General features: G+C 41.3%; 1 protein-coding gene across 5 annotated transcripts in view; it reads left to right on the top strand.

Annotated features, from left to right (window-relative positions):
- Positions 1–14,210, top strand: part of mast2 (microtubule associated serine/threonine kinase 2) — a 136,220-nt gene that overhangs the window by 45,283 nt on the left and 76,727 nt on the right. The window contains exons 1-2 of one of the 5 annotated variants that reach the window (XM_046856622.1): positions 12,161–13,473; positions 13,568–13,651. The exons of the other annotated variants lie outside the window; for them this stretch is intronic. Of the exons in view, the coding sequence (XP_046712578.1) occupies positions 13,613–13,651 (39 nt within the window). The 5' untranslated portion in view covers positions 12,161–13,473; positions 13,568–13,612. Of the gene's footprint in view, positions 1–12,160; positions 13,474–13,567; positions 13,652–14,210 lie in introns of those variants that run through there. 5 annotated transcript variants of the gene reach the window in all.

Below are 14,210 nucleotides of genomic sequence, written 5' to 3' on the forward strand. Positions count from 1 at the left end.
TCGGCGTGCGCGATGTTAATTGATTTTGCTGATTCCGTTACTACTTGCAGCACCAAGGCAAAACTAATCGAGTAGAATCTGAACATGGGTTTTCTATACTAATAGTTAATATTTGGGGCTTCACATTCTGTAGAGCGAAATAACTTTTATTTCAGCAGAAAAACAAGTATATCCATTGATCTTGTGAGGATCAGGGATGCATATGAAGGAGTTTTTGGAAGTGTTAGAGCTATAACAGAACTGAGAATAGGAAGTAAATAACGTCTGACTTGCTGTTTAATAGTCTGACGCTTTTTTATTTATTAACAAACATGCCCTTTTTTTTTTTTTTTGCATATTAGGGAAATAAACACTTCTTGAAATTAGAAAATGATCGTTATGTATTAACAGTGACTTGGCATTAGGGCGTGATCACACCTCCCTGTCATAGTATTGATTTATTTTTTCCAAATAACTTTGCATTAACGGCCCATAAAAGACAGGGGGTAATTTCACTGGAGGGCGAAGTCTCAAACAATGACTCCTCGATCTCCTCTCAGCGAAACTCAGCCGTGTGGTGTTTCTCCTCGATGTTGTTCATTGTGGACAGCTGTGTGTGTGTTTGTCTGTAGCTGTGGCTGGAACTGAGGATTTAGTCGCTTGTTTATGAGCAGTGGCATTTCAGCCTGTCATAGAGGCTTCAGGTCTTTATCTACGTCTCCATGCAGGCTGTCAGAAGAGGACAGCGGTGACTGCGGCTGATGGATGTGTTTCTGCGTCCGTCGTTTATTTATCGCTTAAATAAATAAATCTTCCAGGGGTGGTCTGGGAAAACCAGACGGACCTCACTGTGGCCGAGTTCTGGCAAACGGCGAATAAAGAAAAACGACTGGATCTTTTATAACTATCCTAAACGGGTCTAAACATTCCTGAACAATCACATCGTTAATAAACAAGCAGGTTAATGATGCTGTAAAAGTTCAGTCTGAGGGATTTCCTCAGTCGCACTCGCAATTCATGTTTTTGAACTTGCATCCTAGTGAAATGAATCAAAGCCGGATAGATGGATAGATGGAGATATAAAAGGATGGATAGAAAACTTGTCATTGCACAGTACACGTATGCAGCAATTAAATCCAGTTTACTATCTGAAAGAAGTGCAAATAGGGATATTGTGCAGTTAAATATTTAAATATAGCTACAATAATTAAAGCTATGGGAAGTTAATATGTGCAGAAGCTGAAGCTGAAGTTTTTGATCGTCGGTCGGGTTAATTTTTTCCCGCACCGCTGTCTCTGTCCGGATCTCGTCAGCTGTTTCTCGGCCGATTCAGTGTTTGTCGAATCAGCGGCGGAGATTGTTGGCGAGAATGAAAACTTGAATCGGGAAAAGCACGGAACACGCTTGTTTCATTCTTGTACATATCTTTGCAGATTAGAAGACAAGATTGAAAAAAGCTACAGGGATCCGTTACTTAATAAACGCTGCTTGCTTTATACATTCAGTTCTTGCTCTTTGAGCTACTGCCATCTGCTGGTACGAGAGAGTTATGTTCCCTCATGCAAGCGCAAAACGTACACGCACGGTTTGGTGTATCAGATGCGTGCGTCTGTCTAATAACCAGCCTAATTTGCAGGACAGTTGGTGGATTAATCAAGAAATAGCAAACATAAACTAGGATATGCTTAAAGTTTTAATTCTTAACAATTATGTAGAGATAACACACAATAAACAGGGCGAAATACAGACAGTGAAGTAGTCAAAATGATGATTGTTGTAAAAAAAAAATAAAATAAAAAAAAAAATACCTGGTCCTGCTGGTTTGAATGGCCCTGTATCTCCTACTGGATTGAAGGTTTTTTTTTTTTTTTGCTGGGATGGGAGGAGTTCCTGACGATGTCTGCTCTGTGTGAACATCTGATGTGCTGAAGATGCTCACATAATTGGGTTAAAAAATATATACTGGACAAAATGTTCTCTGTTTACATAGTGGTACAGGTGAACAGGTGCAGAAACAAATTGTTCAACTCAAAAACAAAAAGATTTCAAATAAAGATAGTGTACTGGTCTAACCAGCTAACAAGCAATAACCGCTTTATTTGGAGAACTTGTGGTAGATCACTTCGATTTGATATCGTTTTATACGCTCATTTTTCAAGCTCCTTTACTGTTTATTTTATTTTTAACAGAGTAATGATGCAGATTAAAACGAACCACATCAGGACATCAGCCTTGAGCTTGTGATGCAGAGTTACATGATTTCTTGTTTACTACTCGAAATAGAGCTTGAGCTTCGGGACACTTGGCCGCTTTGGTACAAATGGATTTTGCTCGGTCAATAAAACAAAATGCACACGTTTCCCTGCCTGATGTCAGAATTTATATGTATGATTTTTGGCACCTTGCCTCATTTGAAGAAAAATTCCCAACCTTCTGTGTGATTTAGTATTAATTCCTAATGAATCAGAATTTTTTTTTTTCTATATTTCATCATGATTCGAAAGCTGTAATTTGTTTGGTCAGAAGGTATTTATTGTTTCTGTATGGCAGAACGGCTCTGAAAGTATAGATTCAAATTTGTCGTAAATTCCTGACCTAATAACTGTTTAGCAAAGACCTTTTATTGAGCATTTCTAGTTTCTAAATGCTTTTAATTTACTCTGTCCATGTATCAATCATTTTCATTGTACCAGCTATTATTTCCCCTGTGCTCCCTTTTCTTGATGACCTGACGATGTTAAGTTTAAACACCAGGATAGAAGGTATTTGTGCAAGCCACAGTGACTCTTATTGTTAGGATCTCATCTGGAGAGCTCCTCTGGTAATGGTTTGTGTGAGTAAATTTGGCTTGGGGCTAAAAATAAATAAATAAAAAGAGGGACAATCTGGCATTACTGTGAGTTTTGGGATGGAAAGAAAACCTGTTTGTTTTGTGTTCGTTCACACACACACACACACACACACACACACACACACACACACACACACACACACAGGCACTGCATATACAACGTGGGAAGGAATGGAAAATCGAGGGTGTTTGGATGCCTTTAAGGTTCAAACAGTTCATCCATTATTTCAAGCTGATGGTTCCAGATCCTCAGATCTCTAATAATTGACTTCAGTAATATACATTATATATTTATTCATTCAACCGTTGTTATAGTACTGATGACACGTATTGTGTTAAACCGCTAATGCGTTTCGAATGAAGGGACGTCTTGTTGAGTAAGAAAGACTCTGTGGTTTGGGTTTATACGGTATGCTGAGGTGGGTGAGAACTTCCCAACACAATTCCTGAACACTGCAGCTATTGTGCTGGAGCCTCCTCCTGTGTTCAATTCATCCAGATATCAAGGCCAAGAAGCCTACAGTCGCCTATTATAATAATACTACTAATGATAATTGTTGATATCAAAACAACTAGAAAACAAATTATTATTATTATTATTATTATGATGTAATTATCATGAGAATAATCATACATATGCTCATGTACAGAGTTCAAGTGCAGTCAAGACACATATCGCATATCACGTTCTCCTCTCTGTGTACTAGTTCAAGTCTAAACCTTATGAACACAGATGTAAAAAGAGCTCCTGTTGTGTATATAAACAGCTGCATGTCCAGGTGGTGGTTCCCATTTGTTTTTCCACACTGCAGGCATTAGAATTTACTTTGGTTTTTTTTTTTTAAATCTGTCGTTCCAATTTTCCAGTAAATAGACAATGAACTAAACGATATCTAACTGTGGAATCAAAAAGTTAAAAAAATCGGAAAACAAATGAAGCACAAGGCTGCACGCGCAGTCACAGGGAGCACCGAGCTTCATAAGTCAGTGTGCCAAAAGACACGGCCCTGTGTGCCACGTGCGCGCCCTGTCGCCGAGCTCTCCTCACACGCGAAATTCTCAACGTGAACATGATCTCACTTCCGCGGCCCCACCCTACTCCAGTCTTGACTTGGCTTCTGTCAAGTTTATTCCTATAGCGCTTTTCACAATTGGCATTGTCTCAAAACAGCTTTACAGCTGTTTGACTTCGCTCTCTTTTCCAAAGATGAAGATCCAGCACGAAGGCCTGCGTTTTTGCAGGGATCCAGTGCGAATAGCGATAGCGATTGGCACGCTTGGAGAAGAAGACTTCCAGGACACGTTCCAGAAGTGGCAGGAACGCTGGGAGTGCTGTATGACTGTGCAATTTTTTTGAAGGTGACTGTGTGTAAAAAAAAAAAAGTATTTTCTTGTAAACAGAGCGATACTCGAAACTTTTTGATACCGCTTATGGCATGTTTAGGTAGCATTTTTGTCTTCAAGACGTGAATTCAGAGCATGAAGTGCAAATCATGCTGCATTTAAGCAAAAGGCTATCGGCCCTCTTCTGCATACATGAGCTAACAGATCGGCTTGTGTTGCTACAATTAACCAGAGACAGACAGACAGACAGACTCTCCCACCCAGAGAGAACTGACAGACAGACTCTCCCACCCAGAGAGAACTGACAGACAGACTCTCCCACCCAGAGAGAACTGACAGACAGACTCTCCCACCCAGAGAGGACAGACTGACAGACAGACTCTCCCACCCAGAGAGGACAGACTGACCGACAGACTCTCCCACCCAGAGAGGACAGACTGACAGACAGACTCTCTCACCCAGAGAGGACAGACTGACAGACAGACTCTCCCACCCAGAGAGGACAGACTGACTCTCCCACCCAGACAGACTGACTCTCCCACCCAGACAGACAGACTGACTCTCCCACCCAGACAGACTGACTCTCCCACCCAGACAGACTGACTCTCCCACCCAGACAGACTGACTCTCCCACCCAGACAGACTGACAGACTGACTCTCCCACCCGGGCAGACTGACAGACTGACTCTCCCACCCAGACAGACTGACAGACTGACTCTCCCACCCAGACAGACTGACAGACTCTCCCACCCAAACAGACAGACAGACTCTCCCACCCAGACAGACTGACAGACAGACTCTCCCACCCAGACAGACTGACAGACTGACTCTCCCACCCAGACAGACTGACTCTCCCACCCAGACAGACTGACTCTCCCACCCAGACAGACTGACTCTCCCACCCAGACAGACTGACTCTCCCACCCAGACAGACTGACTCTCCCACCCAGACAGACTGACTCTCCCACCCAGACAGACTGACTCTCCCACCCAGACAGACTGACTCTCCCACCCAGACAGACTGACTCTCCCACCCAGACAGACTGACTCTCCCACCCAGACAGACTGACAGACTGACTCTCCCACCCAAACAGACAGACAGACTGACTCTCCCACCCAAACAGACAGACAGACTCTCCCACCCAGAGAGAACAGACAGATTGTCAAGTCTTGGACTCTTGGCCACAGACCGGTGTTTTTGATCTCATTTTGTAGATGATCCAAGGCAAGTAAATGTGAAGATTTTTAGCCTGATGATTTGTTTATAATTTTAGAAGCTTTCGCTGTATTTTAACACTCACTGGTCATGATTGTTTCCTTCTATCTTCATCTCTGAGTTCCAAAACAAAATCTCTGAAGTGTCTGTGCCTTTATCTAGTCTCGTTCTGGCCATTAGAGATTAGTATGGTGGTATTAGAGGATATCTGGTATGTGTAATGATCTAACGTTACCCAGCGTGATGGAGTATGGTTATACCAGGGGTTTGGTTTCCTGTGAAATGAGGAGACAAATCACGAGGGCTGGTGACATTTCTGCTACGTAGCATCTGCATTTTTATTAGCATTTTTTTCAATCCAACATCAGTCACCGTGAGCTCGATGCTTTATTTTAACATCGCAGGGGTTAAGGTAGGGTGTTGTACACTGTGCTGTTTGTGTAACTCGTGCTAGTAATAGCACGGGGCATTTGATGGGTAATGTAGCGACGCTTGCACCATTTGTTGAGAATTTGAGTCGCAGCTATGTGGGATTTTCATCTCTGTCTGAGCAGAGATTCATTTCCATACGTCATTAGCGTTAGATCTGAAATTACAGGGCTGAAATACATGGAGCAAAAATTGTGCCTTGCGTTTTTATTGCATCATGTTTTTACTAAATATAACACCCTGCTATTGCAGAGAGTGAGCTACAGAATTCTTGGTATGTTTGGCAAAGATGGATATGGATGGTGGGTATCACAAAATGCTAGATGCAGGATGTTAATTGTGACACACGATTTTGACAAACCTGTTTTTGATAAAAATGGGCTTTTTAAAAATAAAATAAATAAAATACAAAATAATAATGAATTGAATTCAGTTAAAGGGCTTATATTTTTTGTGAGTAGAGTCGCTACTGTTTTACAGTTCCATCGTGCTTTTTTTTTTCTTCCATCACAGCCATTATCTGTGTTTTAATGACAAAGTGACTTACACTAGCGGTAAAAGAGTTTTCTCAGAAATAGCTTTTCCCATTAAGAATAGAGGCTGTGCGCTTTTTCTTCGGTTGGAAATATTCCTGGAAGCAGTCTTTGAATGTTTTTAAGGCTTTTAGATGAATGACTGACGGGTCGATCCTTTCTGTAGAATCTAGCCGACATACACTTATGCTACATCCCCTGAAATTATAGGGATTCGCTTGTGAAAAGTGTGTATTATTCATTTATTTCTGTAAAGCGCCATTGTGACTGTGTCTATTGTATGTAGAAATAACACTGGATTGAGCTGAATGGTCCTGTGATACTAATACGTGAACACAGCTTGCATGGCCACACATTATAACAAGCGTTTATATAAAAAAAAAAAGCTCAACTTTTTATTAGAATGAGGTGAATGAAGTAAGTGTGGCCTTTTAGTGTGACCACCTTGAATCACTCCCATTCCCATAATGTAAAGGGAATTATCACTTTGAAAACCCATTATTATTTTCAACTTTGGATCCGAAGATCATGAGTTCAAAACCCAGCCACGTCAAGCCATCTCTCCTGGGCCCCTGAGCAAGGCCCTTAACCCTATAGCTGCTCAGTTGTATGAATGAGATCAATGCAAGTTGCTCTGGATGAGGGCATCTGCCCAATGACTTCAAATGTAAATATAATTTATCATATATGTCACCACTTCCTTGTGTATGTTTAATTATTTAGTAAGGGTGACAATAATTCTGGAGGTGACCGTATATCCCTGACTATGACTGTGGTTGTGTAAAAAGGATAACGTGGATGCTGGTGGTTTATTGTTTTTATTGAGCCGGTTTGTGTCTTTTCTTTTGGCAAATGAAACTGATTAAAGTGGTGATTTCTTTCGCCTCACCTTTTGCGTCAGATGTTTGCACACCAGTCTGTTTTCATGACTAATTTATAGATGGCTCAAGGCACACAATTTACTAGTGACGGCTCTGCGACAGACGCAAGAAACTCGTTCTTTAGATTTAGAGACACGTTTTCTTGCCAGAGGGAAGATCTAATTAATTCTCTCTCTCTCTCTCTCTCTCTCTCTCTCTCTCTCTCTCTCTCCCTCTCCCTCTGGGGGTCTGTCTCAACTTTGCAATGCTAAACCAGGTTGCTTTCACATTCAGTTATCCTGTCAGAATTTGTTTCTCTTTCAACAACCTTCATTACCAACCCAGTCAATATTAATGATTCTGACATTAGACTCATACCTTCAGTCCCCAAACAGCTCATCACTTGTGGCTTTCTTAATATGTGATATCTATAAAGTACATGTTTAATTATTCATTTTTATTTGTTAATTCGCGCACACACACACACACTCGCGCACACTGTCTGTCTGTCTGTCTCTCTCTTTATTTATCTATATAATGTGTGTGTGTACAACTGCAATTGGTAATATTGCACAGTTTCGAATGGTGTTATTGCACAGCTGTTTGTTGTATGATTCCACTACATATTGGAGTGCGCTCGTGGACTTTTGTGTTCATTCAGCTACAAGAACCTTATCTAGTTTAGGTATTGATGTAGGAGGCCTGGGGCTACAGTCAACGCTCCATTTCATTTCAACGTTGTTCAATACAGTTCAGGTGTAAGCTCTATTGGGCCAATCAAGATCTACCACTCCAAACCATGTGGACCATATGTTCATGGAGCTAGCTTTGTGTACAGGGGCATTGCCATGCTGGATATAGTTTGGGTCTCGTAACTCAAGTAAAGGAAAAATTGAATGCTACTGCAATCCAAGATGTCCTATACAAACCACAGATGGCTGGAAAAAAGTCCATGTCTGAATACCTTTGTCCATATAGTGGTAACTGGATCTTTCTTTATCGTTTTATATTAGTGTTGAAACGATTCCTTGAGTAATTCAAATACAAAAATGCATTGAGGCAAATAATCCGAGTTGTTTTTTTAGCCAATTGGGTAGCACTGTAATCCCAAAAATCATTACAAATTAAAAATGAAAAAAGGCTACAATTAATAGATTCGCATGGTGTCAAACTCCGATCCCTGGAGAGAACTCTGGAGGAGACGGAACAAAACAGATGAAGCGGAGGAGCCTCGTTCATACACCTACAGCTTCGAACTTAAGACTGACAACAAGATTACCGGTGGATGCACCAGAAACGTCGCATGTTTACGAGAAATAAAGGAATTAGGCAAACTTGTTTTGTTTTTTAATGGGGCAGAAACGGGCTTCCAGACAACACAAAAGACGCTGCAGAAAACAGCGAGGGGAGAGGAGAAGATTCAGGCCTATTAAAACAACAAAGTTTGGGGTTTTTTCTAACTAAAACATAAAGAAAACACAGTACAGTGCGGTTACAGTTTTTAATGCTTTTTTTGTGTGATTTTATTAATATTTGTATTTATATTTTGATATTATATGCCAATTAAATGCACTAAATAGGTTCAGTTTTCACAGATATTCCTGTGTGCAGTTTCAGCAAAAAAATAAATTTTTTTAAAAAGGGAAATAAATTACTTGTTCATTTTAAGAGACCCGTCTTATGTTCTCTTGTATATTTAGTAGCGCTTTTTAATGAAAAGAAAAAGTCATTCTTATCGGTAAAAAACTCGATTACTAAAACAATCAACAGCAGCAGCCATAATTTCAATTTTTATTGTTAAAAATGAAAAAATATCACATTGTAGCAGCTACATTTCTAAAAGTATTTGTGAACCAGTTCCTTGTTTCAGTTGTTATAGAATCAGTAGACTAACATTAACCTGGTATACAGTAATCCTAAGATTTGCTTTTGTAGAGCTGAAAATTATTCTGTCCAATTTAGAAGACTGTAATAAAAAACAATTCCGAAACATATTCATCCACAAAAGTGAACCTATTCGGTCTTTATGATCCTCCTCATGTATCTCAGGCTGTTACTTAATCTGAATGACACTTGTATTGCTCGGGGTTATAACCATAAATCCAAAAGAAGATGGACAGTCGACAGATTTATAGAGTATTAATTTGTCTTTCTTTGATCTCCAGTTTTATTATTTTTTAAAAATCTTTCGGTGGCACTTAGCCATGCGACATCTGAACATGCTTTTATCTGTTTGATGAATGAAGTATGAAGTGTAGTTTGTTGTCCCTCATGCTTTCGCTTTCTTCTTGTTGTTTGTGTCAATAGACGTGACTGCTGTAAATCTGTCCTACTTTCAAGTGGCTTAACTGAGCACTGATGTAAAGTGTTTATGCCCCTGTGTGGATTGATTTCCACTGGATTGTAGTGACTTTTCTCTTTGGGTGTACATAAATAACTAGCCCTGTTCTGTGTGTGGGCAAATGACTGCGTCTCGTCCCTTTGCGTCCCTTTATTCCACTCAGAGGGCAGGGCAGAACATATGGTGCGGTTTAACGGTCAGGGACACACACACAAGTGGAATTCTTATCACAATGAGATACATGGCTATTCATAGAGAGCAGGCGCCTGATTCAGGCTTTTACATCTCAAGTGGGGCACAACCGATAAAAGAAACTTGCTTGTGGTCTGGAGTGCGTTATTCTGCTTAAACCACAGCGAATAGACAACAATCGCGGTGTTTTGTTCAAGATTGAATGCCGCATCACATGATTTGATTTGACCGGTTGATTTAATGGTGTGGAGTCTCTGATACACCATCCTTTCACCCTCTCTTCACTGTTTTTGTTTAGATATTGCTGATTAATGTTTTTTTTTCCTGATTACTTAGCACTGATAGTTGATTGCTGGAGCTGTTTGTTTGAAAGAGGCAAATGTAGAGGAGAGAGTGGTATGGAGACGGATAATCCGCTGTGGCGACCCCTAATGTCAGCAGCCGAAAAGAAAGAGTTGATTGCTGAAGCTATCAGCTAACAGCAAAAATCCATCCCGATAGTTTTTCCGTGTTCCGGTTTATTGTGGTTACGAGAGCAGCCTCTAGAGGTGAATCACTGACATTACGTGCTGTTTGTTTTTACACGAGCCTGTGCACAGAGACAGAGCGTGCTATATTATATTTATTATATTTATTAATTAAAATTAATTTCATTTAGCACATTTTCATGGTTTGTTTTATCTTTGTAATAAACCTCAGCACTATTTTACATATTGTATGTTTTGCTTTTTTTTTTTCATTCCGTATCCATTAACGAATCGGTTATCGGCAAATACAGTCCAACCTAGTTATCGGTTAACTTCGAATTGTAGTATCCAAAACGCTATACAATACACTCGCCGCTTTGTTAGACAGCACACGTCATCGCTGCATCGAGCTGTTACTTCGACATTACACACCCATGATTTGATCGCAGACGAGCGGCCATGACACATTCATGACGTTTTAACGTGTAACGATGCCAAAATTCCTTTTGCGCAGCACTCACACTATCGCCATTCTTATACGAGGTTTTAGAGTGAACGCTCTTTGCGCATCACTTTACTGAGCTGTTATAAATAATTGCAAGGGTTCTAAACCAGCTTGCACCGGTTCCGAACAATCGCCAACATCACAGAGAATCGGAATAATCAGAATCAAAGATTTATTGGTCAACAAGGAATTTGTTTCCAGCTGTTGGTGAGACTCAAAAGTACAGACATAAATAACACTATATTTAGCATCTGTCTGTCTGTCTCTCTGTGAGACAATACAGATGAAATAAGAACACTATATACAGAGTATATGAAAGATCAGTTATGTAGATGGTGTGAATGCATGGTAGTGCAAATAGCATTAATGCGCATCACTCCTAGTTCCAAAAAATCCACGTCGTACATGTCAGCGCTGTGCTGTTATTCAGAAACAATCCACCAATTGTCTGTTCAGATTCAGGATTTTAGTGTTGCTGTGTTACAAGCATTACCAGCAATCTCGCTTTCAGACCTTGACCCATTTTTCAGGGTGACACAGCAGGTTCCGTAGGCAGCGTGTGCGAGGCACCAAGCCGAGGTCAAATTTGACTTATCTCAGGAAAGGCTCGACTCCTCCTTATAACACAACAAATGACACAAAAACACCGCAACACACTAATCAGGTTACGAGTGAAATACTAGATATGCAAAGCAGAACCTGTTCCATGGCTGATGCAAATCTCTCTAACCGGGAGCAAAATGCACACGGCCTGTTCCTCATATCCAGGCCTACTTTTCTTATCCAAATATTTTGAAAGTGTGTCGTAAAAAAAAGGGAAGAGTTTTCTTTTTCTCTTGTTTTTTTTTTTTTCCCCCCTCCGTCCTTCTCGTCATTGCGGTTGTGCTAGTTATGATTATGAGGGAGAGAAGAAGAGCGAGGCAGGGTGGTAATAAGGACACGATTCTGAAGAAGCGCTCGCATAGGTGGTAATCTCTTTCTTTCATGTGTCTCATGTCCCTGTCTCCCCCAGCTAACAGAACAAAGCAGCGAAGTGCTGTGCAGAGGGAGAGCAAGTGTGTGTGTGTTTGTGTGTGTGTGTAAGAGAGAGAGAGAGAGAGAGAGTATTGCACTATTAAAATATTGTTGCCGTATGCAGAATTAAGACTAATGAAAAGAGACGGAGTTAAACACAGCGTGTTTTGTCTAAGCATTAAGACTAAATAATTGATCCTGGCCGAGGGAACGCATCATTTATTCATCGTCGCGTTTCAGTGTGCTTTTCCGGAGCTGAATCTGGGTCCGTGTTGAGATTAGAGTAGCAGGAGCAGGGAGAGAGTGGAGCAGGCGGAGCCTCGAAACTCCCCCATTCATATTATGTAAATGCGCATGAGCTCGGCAGCGTGCGATTGGCTGCCTGAATGTGTTGCCTGGCTGACGGGAGAGACGGAGCGTGCTGTGCAGCAAATGCTCCTACGCGATGGGCAGAGGAGGAAGGCATGTGAGGAAGACACAGAATGCAGAAAAAGCTGCCTTTGCTTTCGTTTTTCTATAGCAGGAAGAGAAAAGGAGGTGTCTGATTTCCAGGCGTCTGCCCGATGAAGAAGCTCTACAGGATAAGCCGGCTGTGGCTGCTCCTCTCGGCCAGCTCATTCATAACAGAGGCATCATTAATGACCGAGATGAATCGACGTTAACAGAAGTGCATCTCTCGCATTGCAGCTCATGGGACACTTCCTGCTGCTGTTCCGGATCAAAACCGTTTAAGTGTTTTTGTCTTTTTAGATTCTATCAGCTGGATGTAATGGCTGATGAGAAGAGTAAACTCTAGTACAGCTACAGAGATATGGAAAGCGTGGAAAGTGCACTGGAATGAACGCAGTATCGTCACTCTATCTGTTCTTCAGGCACCAGGAGCTCTTCTACGCCATGTCTTGATTGAATGATTGGAATGAGGGACTGAGTGGAGTCGTTTGCTTTGAAAGCTGCTTCTGCAGCTGTCAAGTATTTCTGGATCATCCGAGTGGAGACGCGCCGTCTTGAGCAGCTACAGCACCATCCCACGAGAAGAATCTCGCATTGAGCTCGAGCACCTTTTTTTTTTCTTCCCCATCATTTTTTTTTTCCCTTCTACGGTGTGAAGAATGGTGTTTGTTGTCTTTTAGGACTGCGCTGTCCTGGTGTTTCATCATTAAAAGCCCACCGGTAGTGAGGAGCCTGAGGTTTCCATAGAAATCAGTCCTTATGGGAGTCCACGGATAGGAAGTGAGAGCAGCAGGACGAGGCCGATGGAGCTCCGCTACACATCCTCGTTCTGAGAGACTCGATGCCAAAGGTTGATGTTTATCCTGTGCTCAATCGATGACGAGTCTAGACTCGATCAAGATGATACAGAAAACATTTTCATAGGACAAGTGCTGAGCTTTGCACTTTAGAGATCTACAGATCAGATTGTTCATCTGAAGGACTGCATGCCCTCTGCCTGGATTAGACAAAATAGTCGCATTTTTTTGAACGTACATTTGCACACGAGAATTAAGACCATCAAATCTATTTAAGAACCGTCCTCTGTTGCTCTGACTTGCTCATCTTTATCAGACAATCACATCAGCGTCATTGTGAGGGAGGATTCTGGTATGAGGAACATAAGAGATCAGCCAAGTCTGCTGAAATGCACTGCAACTGATGCACCAGGCCGTGAGAGCTAAACTTTCACCTCTCGTTTATGCCTGCTTCTGCCTGTTCACGGCACAATACTCTCTTGTATGAATACAGAGGTGAAGTGAAAGTGCTTATCTTGATCCCACTTCCTTCCTCTATTGCATTATTCTGGAATCTTGGCTGGGTTCCTCACTTGATTCTTTTTATAAGACTCTTATAGGGTATTTCTAAAGCTGGTTTCTGGAGCACAGCACAATGGACGACTCCAGCATTCTAAGACGGCGAGGTCTCCAGGTAAGGCTCGTTGATGATGGATTTAATGAATGGGTAAACAAAACAGCGAATTTCATTACCCGTGTGTGTTTTGTAGGTAGCACATCATCTCCAAATATTTAGCACTATTTTCAGACCAGTTTGCTACTGAATGAAGCTGAATCCCCATTTTTTTTGACGTTCGCTGATATTCCTCCTAGCAGTCCTTGTGTCTTGATGAAAACCTTGCAAATGTGATGTAACACAGTTCGCTTTGGACGTAATGGCAAGTCGAGCAGATGCTGAGGTTGCAGTTGGTAGTTTTCTCTCCTTTCTTATGAATGAACAAGTCATTCAATCTGTTCATTGCGTGTTTCCTTCCAACACTTTTAAAATGAATAAACGTTAACTCGCATAACACTGCCTCAACGAAGCACCGCGTGTGTCCTCAAGCTTCAGCTTGGCCACATCTACCATATGGAGCATGAGCATTCAGAGGTCTCGGTTATCGCTGAGAATTTAATTAGCAAATGTCTGACTTTAACCAGAAAGCCATGGTCATGTTACACAAAGAACACCACAGGCAAGCACACTCACTTAT

Source organism: Silurus meridionalis, chromosome 1 (assembly GCF_014805685.1).
Source record: "Silurus meridionalis isolate SWU-2019-XX chromosome 1, ASM1480568v1, whole genome shotgun sequence".
In the NCBI taxonomy this organism is placed as follows: Eukaryota; Metazoa; Chordata; class Actinopteri; order Siluriformes; family Siluridae; genus Silurus; species Silurus meridionalis.